Source organism: Gadus macrocephalus, chromosome 14 (genome assembly GCF_031168955.1).
Source record: "Gadus macrocephalus chromosome 14, ASM3116895v1".
Lineage (NCBI taxonomy): Eukaryota > Metazoa > Chordata > Actinopteri > Gadiformes > Gadidae > Gadus > Gadus macrocephalus.
Genome location: NC_082395.1, coordinates 19831385 through 19847176, shown reverse-complemented (window position 1 = coordinate 19847176; position 15792 = coordinate 19831385). Strand labels below are relative to the sequence as shown.

Below are 15792 nucleotides of genomic sequence, written 5' to 3'. Positions count from 1 at the left end.
CTGTTCATGGCATTTTCCACCGAAATGTGTGTTTGAGATTATCTGACATATTCGATTATCCGAATTTAGAAAAAACAATTTTTACACTTCTTGCTTCGTAATACTTTGATTTATTCCCTGAGCATTTGTTTCTTTTGCTTTTACCGAGCTGTTATATAACCACGTGGGGAATTTTTACAGACGTTGGTTAAATAATTATATCCTTCAGTTTGAATACGTCGTCAGGCTTGTGTGCGTGTAAGAGCAATATAAAGGCAGTTCCACGAAGATATGGGAACAAACCCAGTCGATAAGGCACTTGTTTCAAAGCAGGGCTACTGCGTAGGCAGGCACTTTTGTCTACTTTTGAAGTAAGTGTAATTGTTAGAAGAGTGAACCCGCTCTGAGTTGGAGTTCCGCGTGGAGCCGGCGGGTCGTTGTTCTCTTTGTTCTAGAAGCACTGAAGTACGCAATAAAGCGATGATTCTAGAGGTTTTGCGATGAATCAGAATCAGTCGCATATATTAATACATTCTTATTGTACACAAGATGAAAAACAGCCACATAGCAGCAACAATACAATGTAAAGTAAATGGATAAGTAAAAATACTAAATACTAAATACTAATAAATAGTTAAATAGTTAAAAAATTAAGCAAAATGTAAGATGAAGATGAGTACGCCCTCAGCCGGTTTATGCCGTCGAGTAATATGCGTTTAACCAATATTTCTTTGGTCATTTTGTAGAAGGAACAAATCTGGCTTTTTTTAAGGCTATGCATGTATCCGATTTATGCGTTTATCCAACATTAGTCGTAGTATTTGTGTGAGTTGTTGATGGCATGTTTGTACTGCATTATAAACCCGCCTGCTCTACGTTGGCGTTCCTTGCGGCTATGCAGTAGTCGTAAATATGACCCATCAATGGTCCTCTCAAACACCTCTGGTTGGCACTCATCATTTCCTGATTTCATGTTTGTTTTTTTCCCTCCCTCTCCTCTCTTTCTCTCCCCTATCCCTCCCTCTCTAGGAGACCATGACAGAACCTACTCACCATGTGGTGGATGTGTCCAAGCTGAAAGACACTGACGAAATCAAACAGGCTTACGTTGGCCTCAAAGATACGAACAGGTGCTGTAGTACTGTATTATCAGCTGTGCCCACTACATCCTATTACATAGGGATTTATTACTATAGTTATGCTAAAGCAAGCAAGGAGGGCAACATTGCTATGGCTATGCTTTAGTTACCATAGCGGGCTATATTGCTATAGCCATACTTTATTTAGCATAGAGGGCTATATGGCTATCGCTACACTATATTTAGAATAGAGGTATATTTAGCATGCTATATTTAGCATCAAGTGCTTTAATGCTATAGCTCTGCTATATTTAAAATTCTGGGCTATACTGCTAAAGCTATGCTTTATTTAGCATAGAGGGCTGTATTGCTATAGCTCTGCTTGAGTTTATCACAGAGGGCTATATTGCTATCGCTATGCTTTATTTAGCATAGAGGGCTATACTGCTATAGCTATGCTATATTCATCACTGTGGGGTGGGGGGGGGGGGGGGGGTGTAACTGCTATCTCTCTGCTAGGTTTAGCATTGAGGGCCGTATTGATATATCTATGCTATCCTTAGCTTAGAGGTCCGAGCCAGACGCTCCAGAAGCAACCTGCTGTCACCTGTCTCATATGCTCTGGTGGTGCTGTCTCGGCTGTGATGACCTAACGTGTGTCAGTGTGTGTGTCTGTGAGCGTCGGTGAAGCCCTGTCTCTGCCCTGTGCTGCAGATCCCCCAGGTTCATGCGTGGGCCGATGGAGGCCAATGAGCTCCTGAGTAGGCTGAGGTAACCAATCAGCAGCAGCAGCCGCTACCGAGGCCCCCGCCCAGAGACCGAGTCGGCCCGTGCATGGCCTGGCTGAGCGGGAACGGTTCTGCACGGCGGCTGCGGTTGTTGAGCTGCCCGCTAACACAGTCAGTTAGCTAGCACAGTCCGCTAGCCATGCAGTTAGCTAGCATTGCTAGCCAGCATGTGGAAAGTGTTGTGCTAGGCTAGGGGAGCCTGTGTGGCTAGGCTAACGGCGCTAACAGCATGCTGAAGCATCACCGAGACTTGGCCTTGCCCCCTGGGTTGTGTGGGTGCTAAATATGACAGTATATTTGGAGCTGAGATGATGGATGGCTAGATTGTCTGTCTGGATATTTATAAAATGATACGTGTTAGCATTTTTAAATTGCAGCACGAGTAATGCATCAGGCTGGGCCCGGTGGTTCATCGGGTAGAGCGCCTGCCATTGAGGCCCGGTCCTGACCGCAGCGACGCGGGTTTGATTCCTGCCCGTGGCCCTTTGCTGCATGTCTTCCCCTCTCTCTCCCATACCTTCCCGTCTTACTTACTCTACAATGAAAAAGGTTAAAACCTTTAAAAAAACAAGAAGGGTAATGCATCAGGCTGAAACGTGATGAGCTTCCCTGTAGCATGCAGCAGTAGTGCAGGTGCCATAGGGAGACAGCGCTGGTTTATCAGTCTACCTGCGGAGGGCAGCCCTGCATGGGCTCTTTGGAATGAAGCCCGCATGCTTCAGGGTGTTGATGAGACGCTGATGCCCCACTCCTCCAACGCTCAAATCGTTAGTTGACCTGCTTTTGATCTGAATCTCATTTCCTCCTGGGTGTATATGTTGTTATCACGTTGTCATTTAATGATGGTATTATTCATATTTATAAGGAGCTTCCTTTTCAAATACAGCGGCGAACAAAATTCCCGTTCTCCTAATGAACTGAGCATCCTCGTTGATGCAGTGCTGCTAGCAGCCGGAACAGACCAGCCTCCACACACACAGAGTTAGCAATACACCAGAGCCTAAAAAGCACCTTTCATAGAACATAGTGAATACACCTATTTAGCACACGACTTGATCACTTAAGAGGCACTTAGTGTCTTTTTGTCTTGTGTTTTACTCTCTCCTCTCTTTCTGTCTCACAACGAGCGTTCCGTTTCATATTTTAGAAAAACGATGATCAACAGGAATCAGCAGTCTACGATTTAATTGTAAATACTATTCGTCCCATCCGGGTTCTGTAGTTCATCAGTCACATATACAGCATCGCTCCCCTCAGTGTTTCTCCATATACACGAGTCTGTTTGGAAGGTGAGGAGTGACAGCAGAGCTCCTGATTGGCTGGGAGTTGGGTCAGCCGTGTCTGCAGAGCGTGATGCAGAGCTCCCCAGTGTCCAGTGGGCCGTGGAAGACGTTGTCTCCCCTCGAGCCTCTCTCCCTTCATTTCTTTACTCGTAGCAGTCCCCTGACTTGTCTCTTTTAGTCATTCTGTCACACCCTGAAAACTCAACATTCCCTAACCTTGACCAACTCTCTCCTCTCTCCCCTTCCTCTTCTTTTCCCGCTCTCCCTCCCCTCCGTCGCAGGCTGCTGGAGAGCCAGTTGCAGGCGCAGCGGCGTAGCTATGACAACGAGACGGAGGGGCTGCGCAGCGAGCTGCAGAACGTCAAGGAGGAAAACAACCGGCAGCAGCAGCTGCTGGCCCAGAACCTGCAGCTGCCTCCGGAGGCTCGCATCGAAGCCAGCCTGCAGCACGAGATCACCAGGCTCACCAACGAGAACCTGGTACGCACACGCACACACGTACACACATTCACGTACAGGTGCACGTACGTCAATTGAAACCTCCAGGCAACAGTCATGCTTTAAACAAATGCAGGGAAGTTGAAGCGTTCGGTCCAACCAGAGTTACGTGTGTGATGTATAACAAAATCCTCCTCATGATCACAGTCGTCATGTACGTTGTAACACATTTATCTGGCGAGTATTCATCTGTCAAACATCCATGTATCCATCTCTCACATGTACACATGCATCACATCCATGTACCTCTCACATATCCACTTTAACACATCCATGTATCGCTCTAATATCCACCTGTAAAGAAATCCATGTATCTCTTAACATATCCACCTGTACATTAATCCCTAGCCATCTGTCAAATCATCTGTAACAAGTCATCGCTCTACACAGCCATTGGTAGCTTAGCCGTGTGTAACGTGGATGATGTCACCTGACAGGAGATCTTGACCGACAACCAAGACCCCACAGCATCCCGAGAGGCGCGGGTCACCATTTTGCGACGGATGGTTGTATGTAGAGCATCAGAGTGTGCCAAAGTTGCAGCTGAGAATGAGTGCTGTGGCATGTGTGTGTGTGTGTGTGTGTGTGTGTGTGTGTTGGAGCTAACGCGTGCGTTTACTAACCCAGCTGAAGCTGCTCCTCTTCTCCTCTCTTCTCCTAACAGAGAGCAGGCTGAGCGATCACATCTCCATCCTCTCCTGATCAAAACAATGATGCTTTCTTTGTTCAAAATATATTTATGTATATATATTTATGTATATCACAGGCACATTTTCCTAAGAAAGATAATGAGGAAGTTTAACAGCTTCATTATTCTCTTGATAATACAAACCCTTAAATCACCAAAACAAAGCGATTGGAGCTTTCTAACAGAAAGTGTTGCAGTGTCCTCCTCGGGCCACCTGGGGGCAGCAAACCCAACGAATCTGTGCTGCTTGTTTGCTCTTTGTAATCCTTCCCTTTGTCATTAATTCCTCGTTCTTCTTCCTCTCTCTCTCTCTCCATTCATCCCTTGGCTCTTTCCTTGCGTTCATTTTGTTTGTTTATCATTTTGTGGTTCACCATCTCTATCCATCCATGTTGTATTCCCTTCACCCGCTCCTTCCTCCTCCACCCCCCCCAGGATCTGATGGAGCAGTTGGAGAAGCAGGATAAAACCATCCGGAAGCTCAAGAAGCAGCTGAAGGTTTACTCCAAGCGGATCGGGGAGATGGGAGGTGAGTCTCTCTCCGTCCCTCCTGGTGCTCCCTGTGTCTCTGTCTCTCCCTGTGTGTCTCTCTGTGTCACCCTGTGTGTCTCTCTGTCACTCCCTCTGTGTCTCTCTGTGTCTCCCTCTGTGTCTCTCTGTGTCTCCCTCTGTGTCTCTCTGTGTCTCCCTGTGTCTCTCTGTCTCTCCCTGTGTGTCTCTCTGTGTCTCCCTGTGTGTCTCTCTGTCACTCCCTCTGTGTCTCTCTGTGTCTCCCTGTGTGTCTCTCTGTGTCTCCCTGTGTGTCTCTGTGTGTCTCTCTGTCTCCCTGTGTGTCTCTCTGTGTCTCCCTGTGTGTCTCTCTGTGTCTCCCTGTGTTTCTCTCTGTGTCTCCCTGTGTGTCTCCCTGTGTGTCTCTCTGTGTCTCCCTGTGTGTCTCTCTGTCACTCCCTGTGTGTCTCTCTTTAACTTCCTGTCTCCCCCTGTGTCCCCCTCTGTCTTCCTGTGTCTCCTTTTCTCTCCCTGTCTCCCCCGGTACCTCCCTGTGTCTCCCTGTTGCTCCTTTTCTCCCCCTCTGTCTCCCTGTGACTCCCTGTGTCTCCCTGTCTCCCCCTGTGTCTCCCTGTGTCCGGTAGGGATTAGGAATAAAGGGGGTCCCTTCTTGGTGATCAGGGTTCCTTCTACATATAAAGACATTTGGTGTGCTGCTCAAAATGATTTCTGACAACCAAAGGAAAATGAACACATGAAGACATAAAGTGTGTGTGTGTGTGTGTGTGTCTGTGTGTCCGTCCAGTGGGGCAGACAGAGGGCCAGACCTCCCCAGGCCAGATGGTGGATGAGCCGGTCCGAGCAGTCAGCATCCCCCGCAGGGAGAAGGACTTCCAGGGAATGCTGGAGTACAAGAGGCAGGATGAGCTGAAGCTGGTCAAGAACCTCATCCTAGGTCAGAGGTCACGCTGCTACGATAAACACACGCTGTTATGCTGAACCCTGGGGGTTTATCCGTAGATAGTCAAGAGGAGATATTCTTAGGATAAACGTTGGAAATGTATAGGGCCACAGAATTGGAATCGGAAAGGGGTATTAGAAATGTTACTGCAAAGCTTTGATAGGGTTCTCTTAAACTAGTGTCACTAACTAGTGACAAAAAAAATGAGGTAAGTTGGAAGTAAAATGGCAATTGTGGAATCAAGGCAAGGCAACTTTATTTATATAGCAGTTTTCATACACAAGGCAGACTCAAAGTGCTTCACATATAAACATTGTCATAAAATAAAATAATAGATAAGTATAAGAAAACATATGCAAAGAAATGAGTAAAATATAAAGTTAAAAAGGCTTTTTGGTATTAAAATAGAAAATAAAGGCAAAGTTAAAAAAGCTTTTTAGAAAGTGCAATGTATTTAAGATTTAGCAGAAAGCTAAAGCAAACATAAAAGTCTTCAGTCTTGTTTTAAAGGTGCTCAGAGTTGGGGCAAGTCTTAAATCCTCAGGGAGTTTATTCCAGCTTTTGTTGCATAGTAACTAAATCCTGCTTTGCTTTCCCATGTTTCGTGTTTACTCTGGGGATAATGAACAGATTGGTCTCAGAGGATCTTAGTGGTCTAGAAGGCTTATGCGGTGGAAGCATATCAGTTAAATATTTTGGGCCTAAACCATGTAGGGATTTATAGGTTAGCTACATGATTTTAAAATCAATTCTCTGACCTACAGGAAGCCAATGTAACGATTTAAGAATTGGTGTAATGTGTTCAAGTGCTTTTTCCTATTTGGTGGTGGAATAAACGTCCACCAACATAGGTACGTTCTGAAATACGTATCAGAACGTATTATATACGTTCTGATACATCTGTTACGTCATATACATTGTTAACCTAATCTTTGTTTGGGCGCCCCGGTGGTTTACCGGGTAGAGCATGTACCATTATGGTCCAGTCCTTACCGGAGCGACCCGGGTTCAATTCCTGCCCGAGGTACTTTGATGCATAATCCAATGCATAGTCTGGAGAGGAGCAACACATTTCTCCCTGCTTCCGGTCCGCTTTTACGGGAGCCAATCACCAAGCTGGCTTTCCTCCCTGGTGCGCTATTGGCCGGTTTAACACAATGACGACAGGGAAGCAAAGGCAAGCAGCCAATTGCGTACAGCGTCATTTTGACAATGCCGGTTGGTCCCGCCTCTTTTGAGCTCGGTCTGGCAGTAACCAAGGTGCTGCAGACGCTGACCCGGCTCTGACCGGTTCTGACCCGTTCTCTCTCCGCCTCCAGAGCTGAAGCCGCGGGGCGTGGCCGTGAACCTGATCCCAGGGCTGCCCGCCTACATCCTGTTCATGTGTCTGCGGCACGCCGACTACGTCAACGACGACGAGAAGGTCCGCACGCTGCTGGCCTCCACCATCAACTGCATCAAGAAGATCCTCAAGGTGGGTGGGGGCGGGGCTGATGGTGTGTGTAGGTGTGGTTGTGTGTGGGGGGGGTTGTGGCTGTGGTTGGGTGTATGTATGGGGGGAGGTTGTTTGTGGGTGTGTGGGTGTGTGTTTGTGTAGGTGTGTTTCTGTGTGTTGTGTTGGGTATCGTTTGGTGCATTTTGTTGTATTCTGAGTGAAACGGCCTTCTTGCCGTCTTTTCTATAAACTATTTAATTATATTACAATTAGGATTTCTAAATATATTAAATGAAGACCTGAATTAACGTAGCGCCAGTCAGTGATGGATGAGAGGGGATCTTTCAGCATTTTATTTGCTATCATGAAGAGTGAATTTATACACTTGATAGTTATCAATATGCCCAGCATTGTGGATGTTATTTGTGGTTGTGATGTGAGGGCTGTGGGTTCGAACTTTGGACTTTGTTTGAGGGTAAATGGAACGACCCGAGCAGCGGTTGCCGGCGTTGGGTAACGCAGTGTTTTGCTGTTTTTTATAATATTCTTGATTTCAGTAAAAACGTGTTTTATTTTATTCTATTTCTATTTTTATTCTATTGTATTGTATTCATTTTCTGTTAAGCACAGTTAATACCGAGTATGTCACACAAACATTTCACTACAAATCCTGTATTATGTATTGAATCTTAAATCTTTGTCCTTCAGAAACGGGGCGATGACTTTGAGACGGTTTCCTTCTGGTTGGCCAACACCTGCCGCTTCCTGCACTGCCTCAAACAGTACAGCGGAGATGAGGTGACACACACACACACACACACACACACACACACACACACACACACACACACACACACATCAAAAGTCTCCACAATAACGTGTGCTTCTGTCATGTTTGTAGGAAGTACCTCCCTACTTTGCATTAATGTGACTGTCTGTCTGTGTGTGTGTCTGTCTCCAGGTCTTCATGAAACACAACAGCGCGAGGCAGAATGAACACTGCCTGTCTAACTTCGACCTGGCCGAGTACCGACAGGTGATCAGCGACCTGGCCATCCAGATCTACCAGCAGCTCATCAAGTGCATGGAGAACATCCTACAGGCCATGATCGGTCAGTATTCTTATCTTTATTGAGAGACTTGAGGTCCAAATATAACACACCGTATACAGACGAACAAAAAATAAATTACACATAACACAGAATGGATACAGATTTTGGTTTCAATATTTCCAGAGGCTGGAGGAATATCTTGTCTCACTTAGGTTAGGGTCCGTCAAAGACCATATAATGCCATTCCTGGTCTGACCTAGGGTTGTGCGATTAATCAAAAGATATACTTTACAGATTAAATGTTTTATAAAAAATAGAAAAAGATTTAAGGGGTTATTTCAAAGTTGTTAATTACAAACTGTTTCTTCAGAGAGAAAGGCTTACATGTGATAATAACGTATGTCTGTATGTATTGTTTTGTGCATCTGTGTGTTTGTGTTGTACATCTGTGTGTGTGTGTGTGTGTGTGTGTGTGTGTTGTGCATCTGTGTGCATCCGTGTGTGTGTGTGTGTGTTTTGTGTCGGTCCGAGTGTGTGTATGTGTGTGTGTTGTGCGTTGGTCTGTCGGTCTGTTGGTCTGTCTGTGTGTCCGTGTGTGTGTTGTGCTTCTTTGTGAGTCTGTCTGTCGGCCTGTCTGCGTGTTGTGCGTCCGCGTCTGTCCGTCTGTATCCGTCCCCGTCCCCCCCCCCGTCCCCCCCCAGTGTCCGGCATGCTGGAGCACGAGACCATCCAGGGCGTGTCGGGGGTGAAGCCCACCGGCCTCCGCAAGCGCACCTCCAGCATCGCGGACGAGGGCATGTACACGCTGGAGTCCATCCTGCGGCAGCTGGGCGCCTTCCACTCCACCATGTGCCAGCACGGCACCGACCCCGAGCTCATCAAGCAGGTGGTCAAGCAGCAGTTCTACATCATCGGCGCCGTCACCCTCAACAACCTGCTGCTGCGCAAGGACATGTGCTCCTGGAGCAAGGGCATGCAGATCAGGTACTGGGAGGGCGTGGTGTGGGGAGGGGGGGTGGGTGGGTGGGTGGGTGGGTGGGTGGGTTGGGGTTAATGTGGGTGCATGTGTTTGAAGTTTAGTGTGTTGTGTGTTGGGTTAGTATGTATGTGTGTCTGAGTTTTGGCCAGCCTCTTATTGTCGCTTAATGTGGGCGAGGAGGGGGGGCGCCCAAGACACAGGATTTCAATAGAGAGGTGTTGATAAATCCATCAAATATTATACAAATATACCTCACGGAACGTGTGTGTCTGTGTCTGTGCGTGTGTGTCTGTGTCTGTGTGTGTGTCTGTGTGTGTGTCTGTGTCTGTGTGTGTGTGTCTGTGTGTCTGTGTGTGTGTGTGTGTGTGTGTGTTTGTGTCTCTGTGTGTGTGTGTGTGTGTGTGTGTGTGTGTGTGTGTGTGTGTGTGTGTGTGTGTGTGTGTGTGTGTGTGTGCCCCCGTCCAGGTACAACGTGAGCCAGCTGGAGGAGTGGCTGCGGGACAAGAACCTGATGGTGTGCGGGGCCAAGGAGACCCTGGAGCCGCTGATCCAGGCCGCCCAGCTGCTGCAGGTCAAGAAGAAGACGGACGAGGACGCCGAGGCCATCTGCTCCATGTGCCACGCCCTCACCACCGCCCAGGTAGCCCCCGCACAACCACAGTACCCCGCCGCACACGGGACGCTGCACAACTACACACAGAACGCTACACAACTACCCACAGAACGCTACACAACTACACACAGAACGATACTCACAGAACGCTACACAACTACACACAGAACGCTACACACAGAACGCTACAGAACTACACACAGAACGCTGCACAACGACACACAGAACACTGCACAACTACACACAGAACACTGCACAACTACACACAGAACGCTACACAACTACACACAGAACGCTGCACAACTAACCACAGAACGCTACACAACTACACACAGAACGCTACACAACTACACACAGAACGCTGCACAACTACACACAGAACGCTACACAACTGCCCACAGAACGCTACACACAGAACACTGCACAACTACACACAGAACGCTACACACCTGACGCTACACACGGAACGCTACACACCTCATGTTGCACATATTATGCTGCACACAGGACGCTATAAACATGCCGCTACACACGGAAGGCTGCACAACTACACACAGAGCGCTACACGCCTACACACCTCACACTACACACAGAATGATTTGAACATGACGCTACACACCTCACGCTACACACCCACACACCTCACGCGACACAGCTACACGCGACAGAGCTACACACCTCACGCGACACACCTCAGGCTATAAACATGACGCTACACACCTCACGCTACACACCTGTACACTACACACATTATGCTACACACGGAATGCTAAACCTCACTCTACACAGCTCATGCTACACACAGAACTCTAACAGCTACACAGCTACACACACAGCGCTACACAGAGCGCTACACACAGAACTCTAACAGCTACACAGCTACACACGGAGCGCTACACACATGGTGCTAAACCCAGAACGCCAAAAACTGAAAGCTACACATAGAATGCTAAACACAGAATGCTAAAAACAGAAAGCTACACATAGACCGCCACACAAAGAACGCAGTCTTCTGACTTTGGCCTGAAAACGTCTGAATGCGTCACAACAGATCCCTGCAGAGGGACCTTAAGAGTCAGGACTGTCCATTGAAGCCGAGCCCTCCCCGACATGCTAATGGCGCTGACGCTCCCCACCTTTTCTCCTCAGATCGTGAAGGTGCTGAACCTGTACACCCCGGTCAACGAGTTCGAGGAGAGGGTGTCCGTGTCCTTCATCAGAACCATCCAGGTACTTCACCGCACACACGTCCCTTTTGTACAGATCTATTTTAGGATCATTCTTAGACGTTTTAAGTGGTTTTACATAGTGATTAGTACATGGCCGTATTCTATGTTTGATGCTATAGTATTTATAGTGTAAGTTGTATGTTTTATAGTTTGTAATGCTTGGCTTAGTTAAAGGTCCCATGACATGCCACCAGGTGTGAGTTTGATTATCCGTTACAAGATGTTTTGAAAATCTGCCCCTTATGACATCACACATCCACATAGATGTGTGCTGGATAGATCAGTCTTCCAGCCTACCCAGTGGACTGTAGCAAACGTGGCTCAATCTATCCGTCAGACATCTAGGTGGACACGCCCACTTGGGATGTCATAAGGTTTTCAAAACGGCTTGAAACTGCTAATCGCACTCACACCTGGTGGCATGTCATGGGACCTTTAACACCTCAAAATACGAACAAATGGATGTCCTGTGGCCTCTGATAGGACATGGTCTGCCTTGCTTTATTGACGTCTGTACGTCGTCTATTCTTCGTCATTTCCCTGTACCCTCGTCCTCGCCCGCAGACCCGTTTGCGCGGCCGCTGCGAGTCGCCCCAGCTGCTCATGGACACCAAGGTCATCTACCCGGTGACCTTCCCCTTCAACCCCTCCGCCCTGGCCCTGGAGACCATCCAGATCCCCAGCTCCCTCAACCTGGGCTTCCTGGTCCGGGTCTAGACCCAGGACACACACACACACACACACACACACACACACACACACACACACACACACACACACACACACACACACACACACACACACACACACACACACCTTGAGACATACACACACACACACACCTTGAGACATACACACACACACACACACCTTGAGACATACACACACGCGCGCGGGCACACCCATACAATCGCATACACACACACACACACACCTCTCCACACAAACACACATCTTGAGACACAAACACACACACACACGCAAACATAAACACACAAGCGTATATTAGAAACACCCATTGGCACAATCACCATCTTCTCAAATGCATCTGTATAATACTCATACACATGCAGACAATTACACACTCATGAATACACGCACACACACAAACACAAACATATACACACAAAGTATACATATATAAATATAGATCTATAAATATCATTAATTAAATGTATCATTCTAGGATGTCCTATTTATTTATTGAGTATCACTAACCCGTGGTTTTCATGTGAATGCGTGTTGGATATTACACTAGTCCCACGATAGCTGCTTGTATGTCGGACAGCATTAACTTAAGCATTAGTACGTAGTGTGTACTAATAATTTGACATGTGGTTTTGAAACTAGCTGTTGGTCGTTGTTTAGCTTTGGTATCTTAGCGCAGAGCTCTTGGTTAGCTTTGCCCCGTGAAGCTCACGCCTCTGGGAGAGCAACTGGAGCCGTGATGTAGCGTATTGCGGAGTGCGTTTTAGGAAGGATGAGGAGTGTTGAAGGTTTCAGAGCTTATTAGGAATCTCTGTGTTGAGAGCCATTGTTTAAGAGTAAACACTACACCCGTAACATAAAAACATATCAGCCCAAACTAAACGATCACAGACCAGCTCAACAAACTGAATTTCAAGTTTTTTGAGATCCAAGCTATATTGTTTTATAGTTAATGTAGTGTATTTATATTGTTAACTAATGTAGTTGACTATATAACGATAAGTAACATTTAGAGTATTATCGGTACCACACACACACACACACACACACACACACACACACACACACACACACACACACACACACACACACACACACACACACACACACACACACATATATTTTACTATGACCAGCTCAAAATAAATTATTTCAGTATTATTATTGTTGTTGCGGACGGTGAGATTGGTCTTCCCTCAGGAGCTTGTTGTCCTAGCGCCTCTGGACACGTCCACTGTTGCATGTTTTATGTCCACTGTTACATTCATGTTGCTTTGTGTTTTATTTATTCCATCACCGCTCTGTTTTGGACCTCTTGCGTTACCTGCCTCAAACCCACCTGTAAAGACCCTCATGCCTTCCCAATCTGTGGCCAAAAAAGGAACAAAGTCAGCTTTTATGTCCCAAAACGGTTTTGTTTATTTCTCTGCAAGTTGACTAATTTTTTTTTGTGTTGAAACAACCCAGTCCCTTGCCTTGTATTTGGAGGACTGTGACGCTAGCTTGGTACAGGTGGTTTAGCTTTGAAGGTAGCTGGCCTATAGGACAGGACTTAGTTGTTTACCTGCTAAGTTCCCATGCTGTTCCCCTCTTACTCTGGTCTATTCTCCAATGGAAAACCAAAGGTGTCTCACTGTCTACCATGTCCTGGAGCATCTACCTTCACAGCTTGTTACTTGGTGGAAACACAATTACATGAGCATGATATCTGGCTAGCCTGCTTTCAGCCGGCCTTTGCTTGGCATGACTTCCACCGACACACAGTAATATATCAGCTAGTTACTCAGAACCTAATTTGGTATTCATTTATCTAGGATTTAATATGGCGAACACGAGAAGAAACACTGTCTAGATTAGGGGTTTTATGAAGTCTGCCCATTGTTTTGTGATAATTAGACCCTTGTGTTGAAGGCCTTCTAGTCTCCTATATCATTACCTTATTCATCCCACTAACAGTAGTATTCACCGTAAACCAATTATGCCTGTACACATTAGTTTGAACCTTGATTGCCCTTTGACCTCACCCTTCTACAAGATAATTTCATTTTGGTAGGCGTGTCTCACATCAGGTCCCAAAAAAGTCACCAGCCAAAATGAGCTCCCTCGCTCTGAGTGGAGCTCTCAAAGGTTGATTTGGAGACTGCTGGTCGAAATACGGGTGCTGAGAAAGATATCTGACCAAACTGAAATATACAATTAAAAGCCAAGACGAGACCCTTCTCGCTCAGACAGGGACGAGCTAGAAATTATGATTCTTTTTTTTTTTAATGTTCTTTTTTTTAAATAAATACATACTGTCATATCTCATATCTTACCAGAGCTTGTGAAAATGCCATTTCCTTTTGCAAATGTATATTTTGAGGAACAATAGGCAGTTCCAGGTTTTGTTTAAATGGAGAAGACGTTTCTACATACTGGATGAAATGTAGAGCTAATGAACGATTTAACCATATGAATGTTCAGAAATTGTAAAAGATTCGTACGTCAATTTAAGCTGTACATGATTTGGGCAAGCCTTATCTGAATTATTTGCTATCTGAATGATTTCAACGAATCACTTGCAATGCTTTTTTTCCATGTCTCTGTCAATGCAGTATTTTTGTTGCTGGTTTTCACTGTAAAATGGATTTGAATATCTGCGAAATGTTCATGTTTTTTTCGATTCGGTGTCCTTTGTGCAAACATTACGTGTTTTTAGATATGTTACTTTGTTATGCTGTAGGTCATAATGCACTTTTTAAAAAAATATCGCAGACAACGTCCTATCAATGCAAATGGTCACATGTAAAAAAAGAAAAAAAAGATTCCACGCTGTCTTAAGCCTTTTTATTTCGTAGGTCCTCGCACCTCATTGCAGAGCGTCAAACACATTCCCTGCAGAGCTACGAAGAGGCTCTCCTCCCCTAGTTTAGCTCCCCCCGCTCCCTATTACGTGTTACACAGTGAACTATGAACGGCCCCCTTTTGTTTCAGCCAGACGCCCCCATAAGGGCATTGCTAGGCCACGTGGAAAACCTGGCCTAGATTCAAAGGGAGAACCCTGTTCGCCGACTTTTGTCAAGCTGGCTCATCTCAACCCCGCCTAACCTGGGCTTCCCCCGGGGTCTGACTCTACAGGCCGTTCCCTCGTTCACTTTTAGTTTTCCCCGACGGAGAGACTGCTGTATATTGAGGAGTACACACGATGAAGGATCATGTTATCATCAGCACTAGCTTCCACGCCGATACTTTGAAATCCCCAGACACCCGGCTGGGGAACATCCTTGTCTTCATCTGTGCTGCCTGGTACCGTACCGGTGCAGACCAGCTAAGACCGGTCGTCCCCTCTCCCGCCTAGTCTCACGCCAAAACCCGTGTAAAAATTTGACAAACTTGACCGTTTGTAATCTCTGGTAGCTGTGCTTTGTGAATGTCTTCACCAATACGAAACTTTGAATACGTTTAAAATGTCAAATGTGTAAAAGTTAAATAAATGAATTCAGCATTGACTGTCAAGGAGAAGATGTCTTGTTTATTATTGATATCCTGAAGCCTTGTTGCTTTAAACTTTAGCAGTTTTCTTAGCAAGTAATTTGACAATTGCCAATTCGTTATGTTCCCTCAGTCCAATGTCATAAAAAAATTTGACAACTGTATTCTAGGAATATATATGTTGTCTATGGTAACCTCATATTTATTCAGCTATATTTGGCATAATCGATTTGGATCAATATTCAAAGCCTGCATAAAAAAATATAATGATTGGGAGTGCATGCCTCCAACAGAGCATGATGATAAAATAACTCATATTTTCCAGTAAACAGGATACTGAGATTTGGATGTAATTATTAAGTATTATAATTGTATTGAATTATTAAACCATGAATATACCTTTTTATCAACCAAGTGATATTATGAAGGCCAGCCATTGTGAACACGTATCTTTTGAGGTCACCTGCTGGTCTGGGAGTCATTCAGGGATCAGCTAGGGTCCTTGGGGGTCACCTGCTGGTCTGGGGGTCATTCAGGTTT

At 46.0% G+C, this 15792-nt stretch overlaps 1 protein-coding gene and 1 long non-coding RNA gene across 7 annotated transcripts in view; one reads left to right on the top strand and one right to left on the bottom strand.

The window, feature by feature from the left end:
• The window catches only part of myo5aa (myosin VAa), a 54788-nt gene extending 39506 nt beyond the window's left edge, over positions 1-15282 (top strand). For 4 of the 6 annotated variants that reach the window (XM_060070798.1, XM_060070800.1, XM_060070799.1 and 1 more), the window contains 12 exons: positions 1009-1109; positions 3411-3609; positions 4065-4136; positions 4751-4844; positions 5610-5759; positions 7085-7239; positions 7909-7998; positions 8162-8312; positions 8954-9236; positions 9697-9871; positions 10994-11074; positions 11638-15282. In XM_060070798.1, coding sequence (XP_059926781.1) covers positions 1009-1109; positions 3411-3609; positions 4065-4136; positions 4751-4844; positions 5610-5759; positions 7085-7239; positions 7909-7998; positions 8162-8312; positions 8954-9236; positions 9697-9871; positions 10994-11074; positions 11638-11790 — 1704 coding nt within the window. In that variant the 3' untranslated portion in view covers positions 11791-15282. The remainder of the gene's footprint in view (positions 1-1008; positions 1110-3410; positions 3610-4064; positions 4137-4750; positions 4845-5609; positions 5760-7084; positions 7240-7908; positions 7999-8161; positions 8313-8953; positions 9237-9696; positions 9872-10993; positions 11075-11637) is intronic. The other 2 variants (XM_060070802.1, XM_060070801.1) reach the window with 1 other exon arrangement.
• On the bottom strand, positions 10160-10994 carry LOC132471614 (uncharacterized). The gene is made up of 3 exons (XR_009528878.1): positions 10523-10994; positions 10469-10485; positions 10160-10391 (listed from the first exon to the last, which is right to left on the bottom strand). It is a non-coding gene; the product is annotated as an uncharacterized LOC132471614 (long non-coding RNA).
• Positions 15283-15792: the final 510 nt, after the last annotated feature.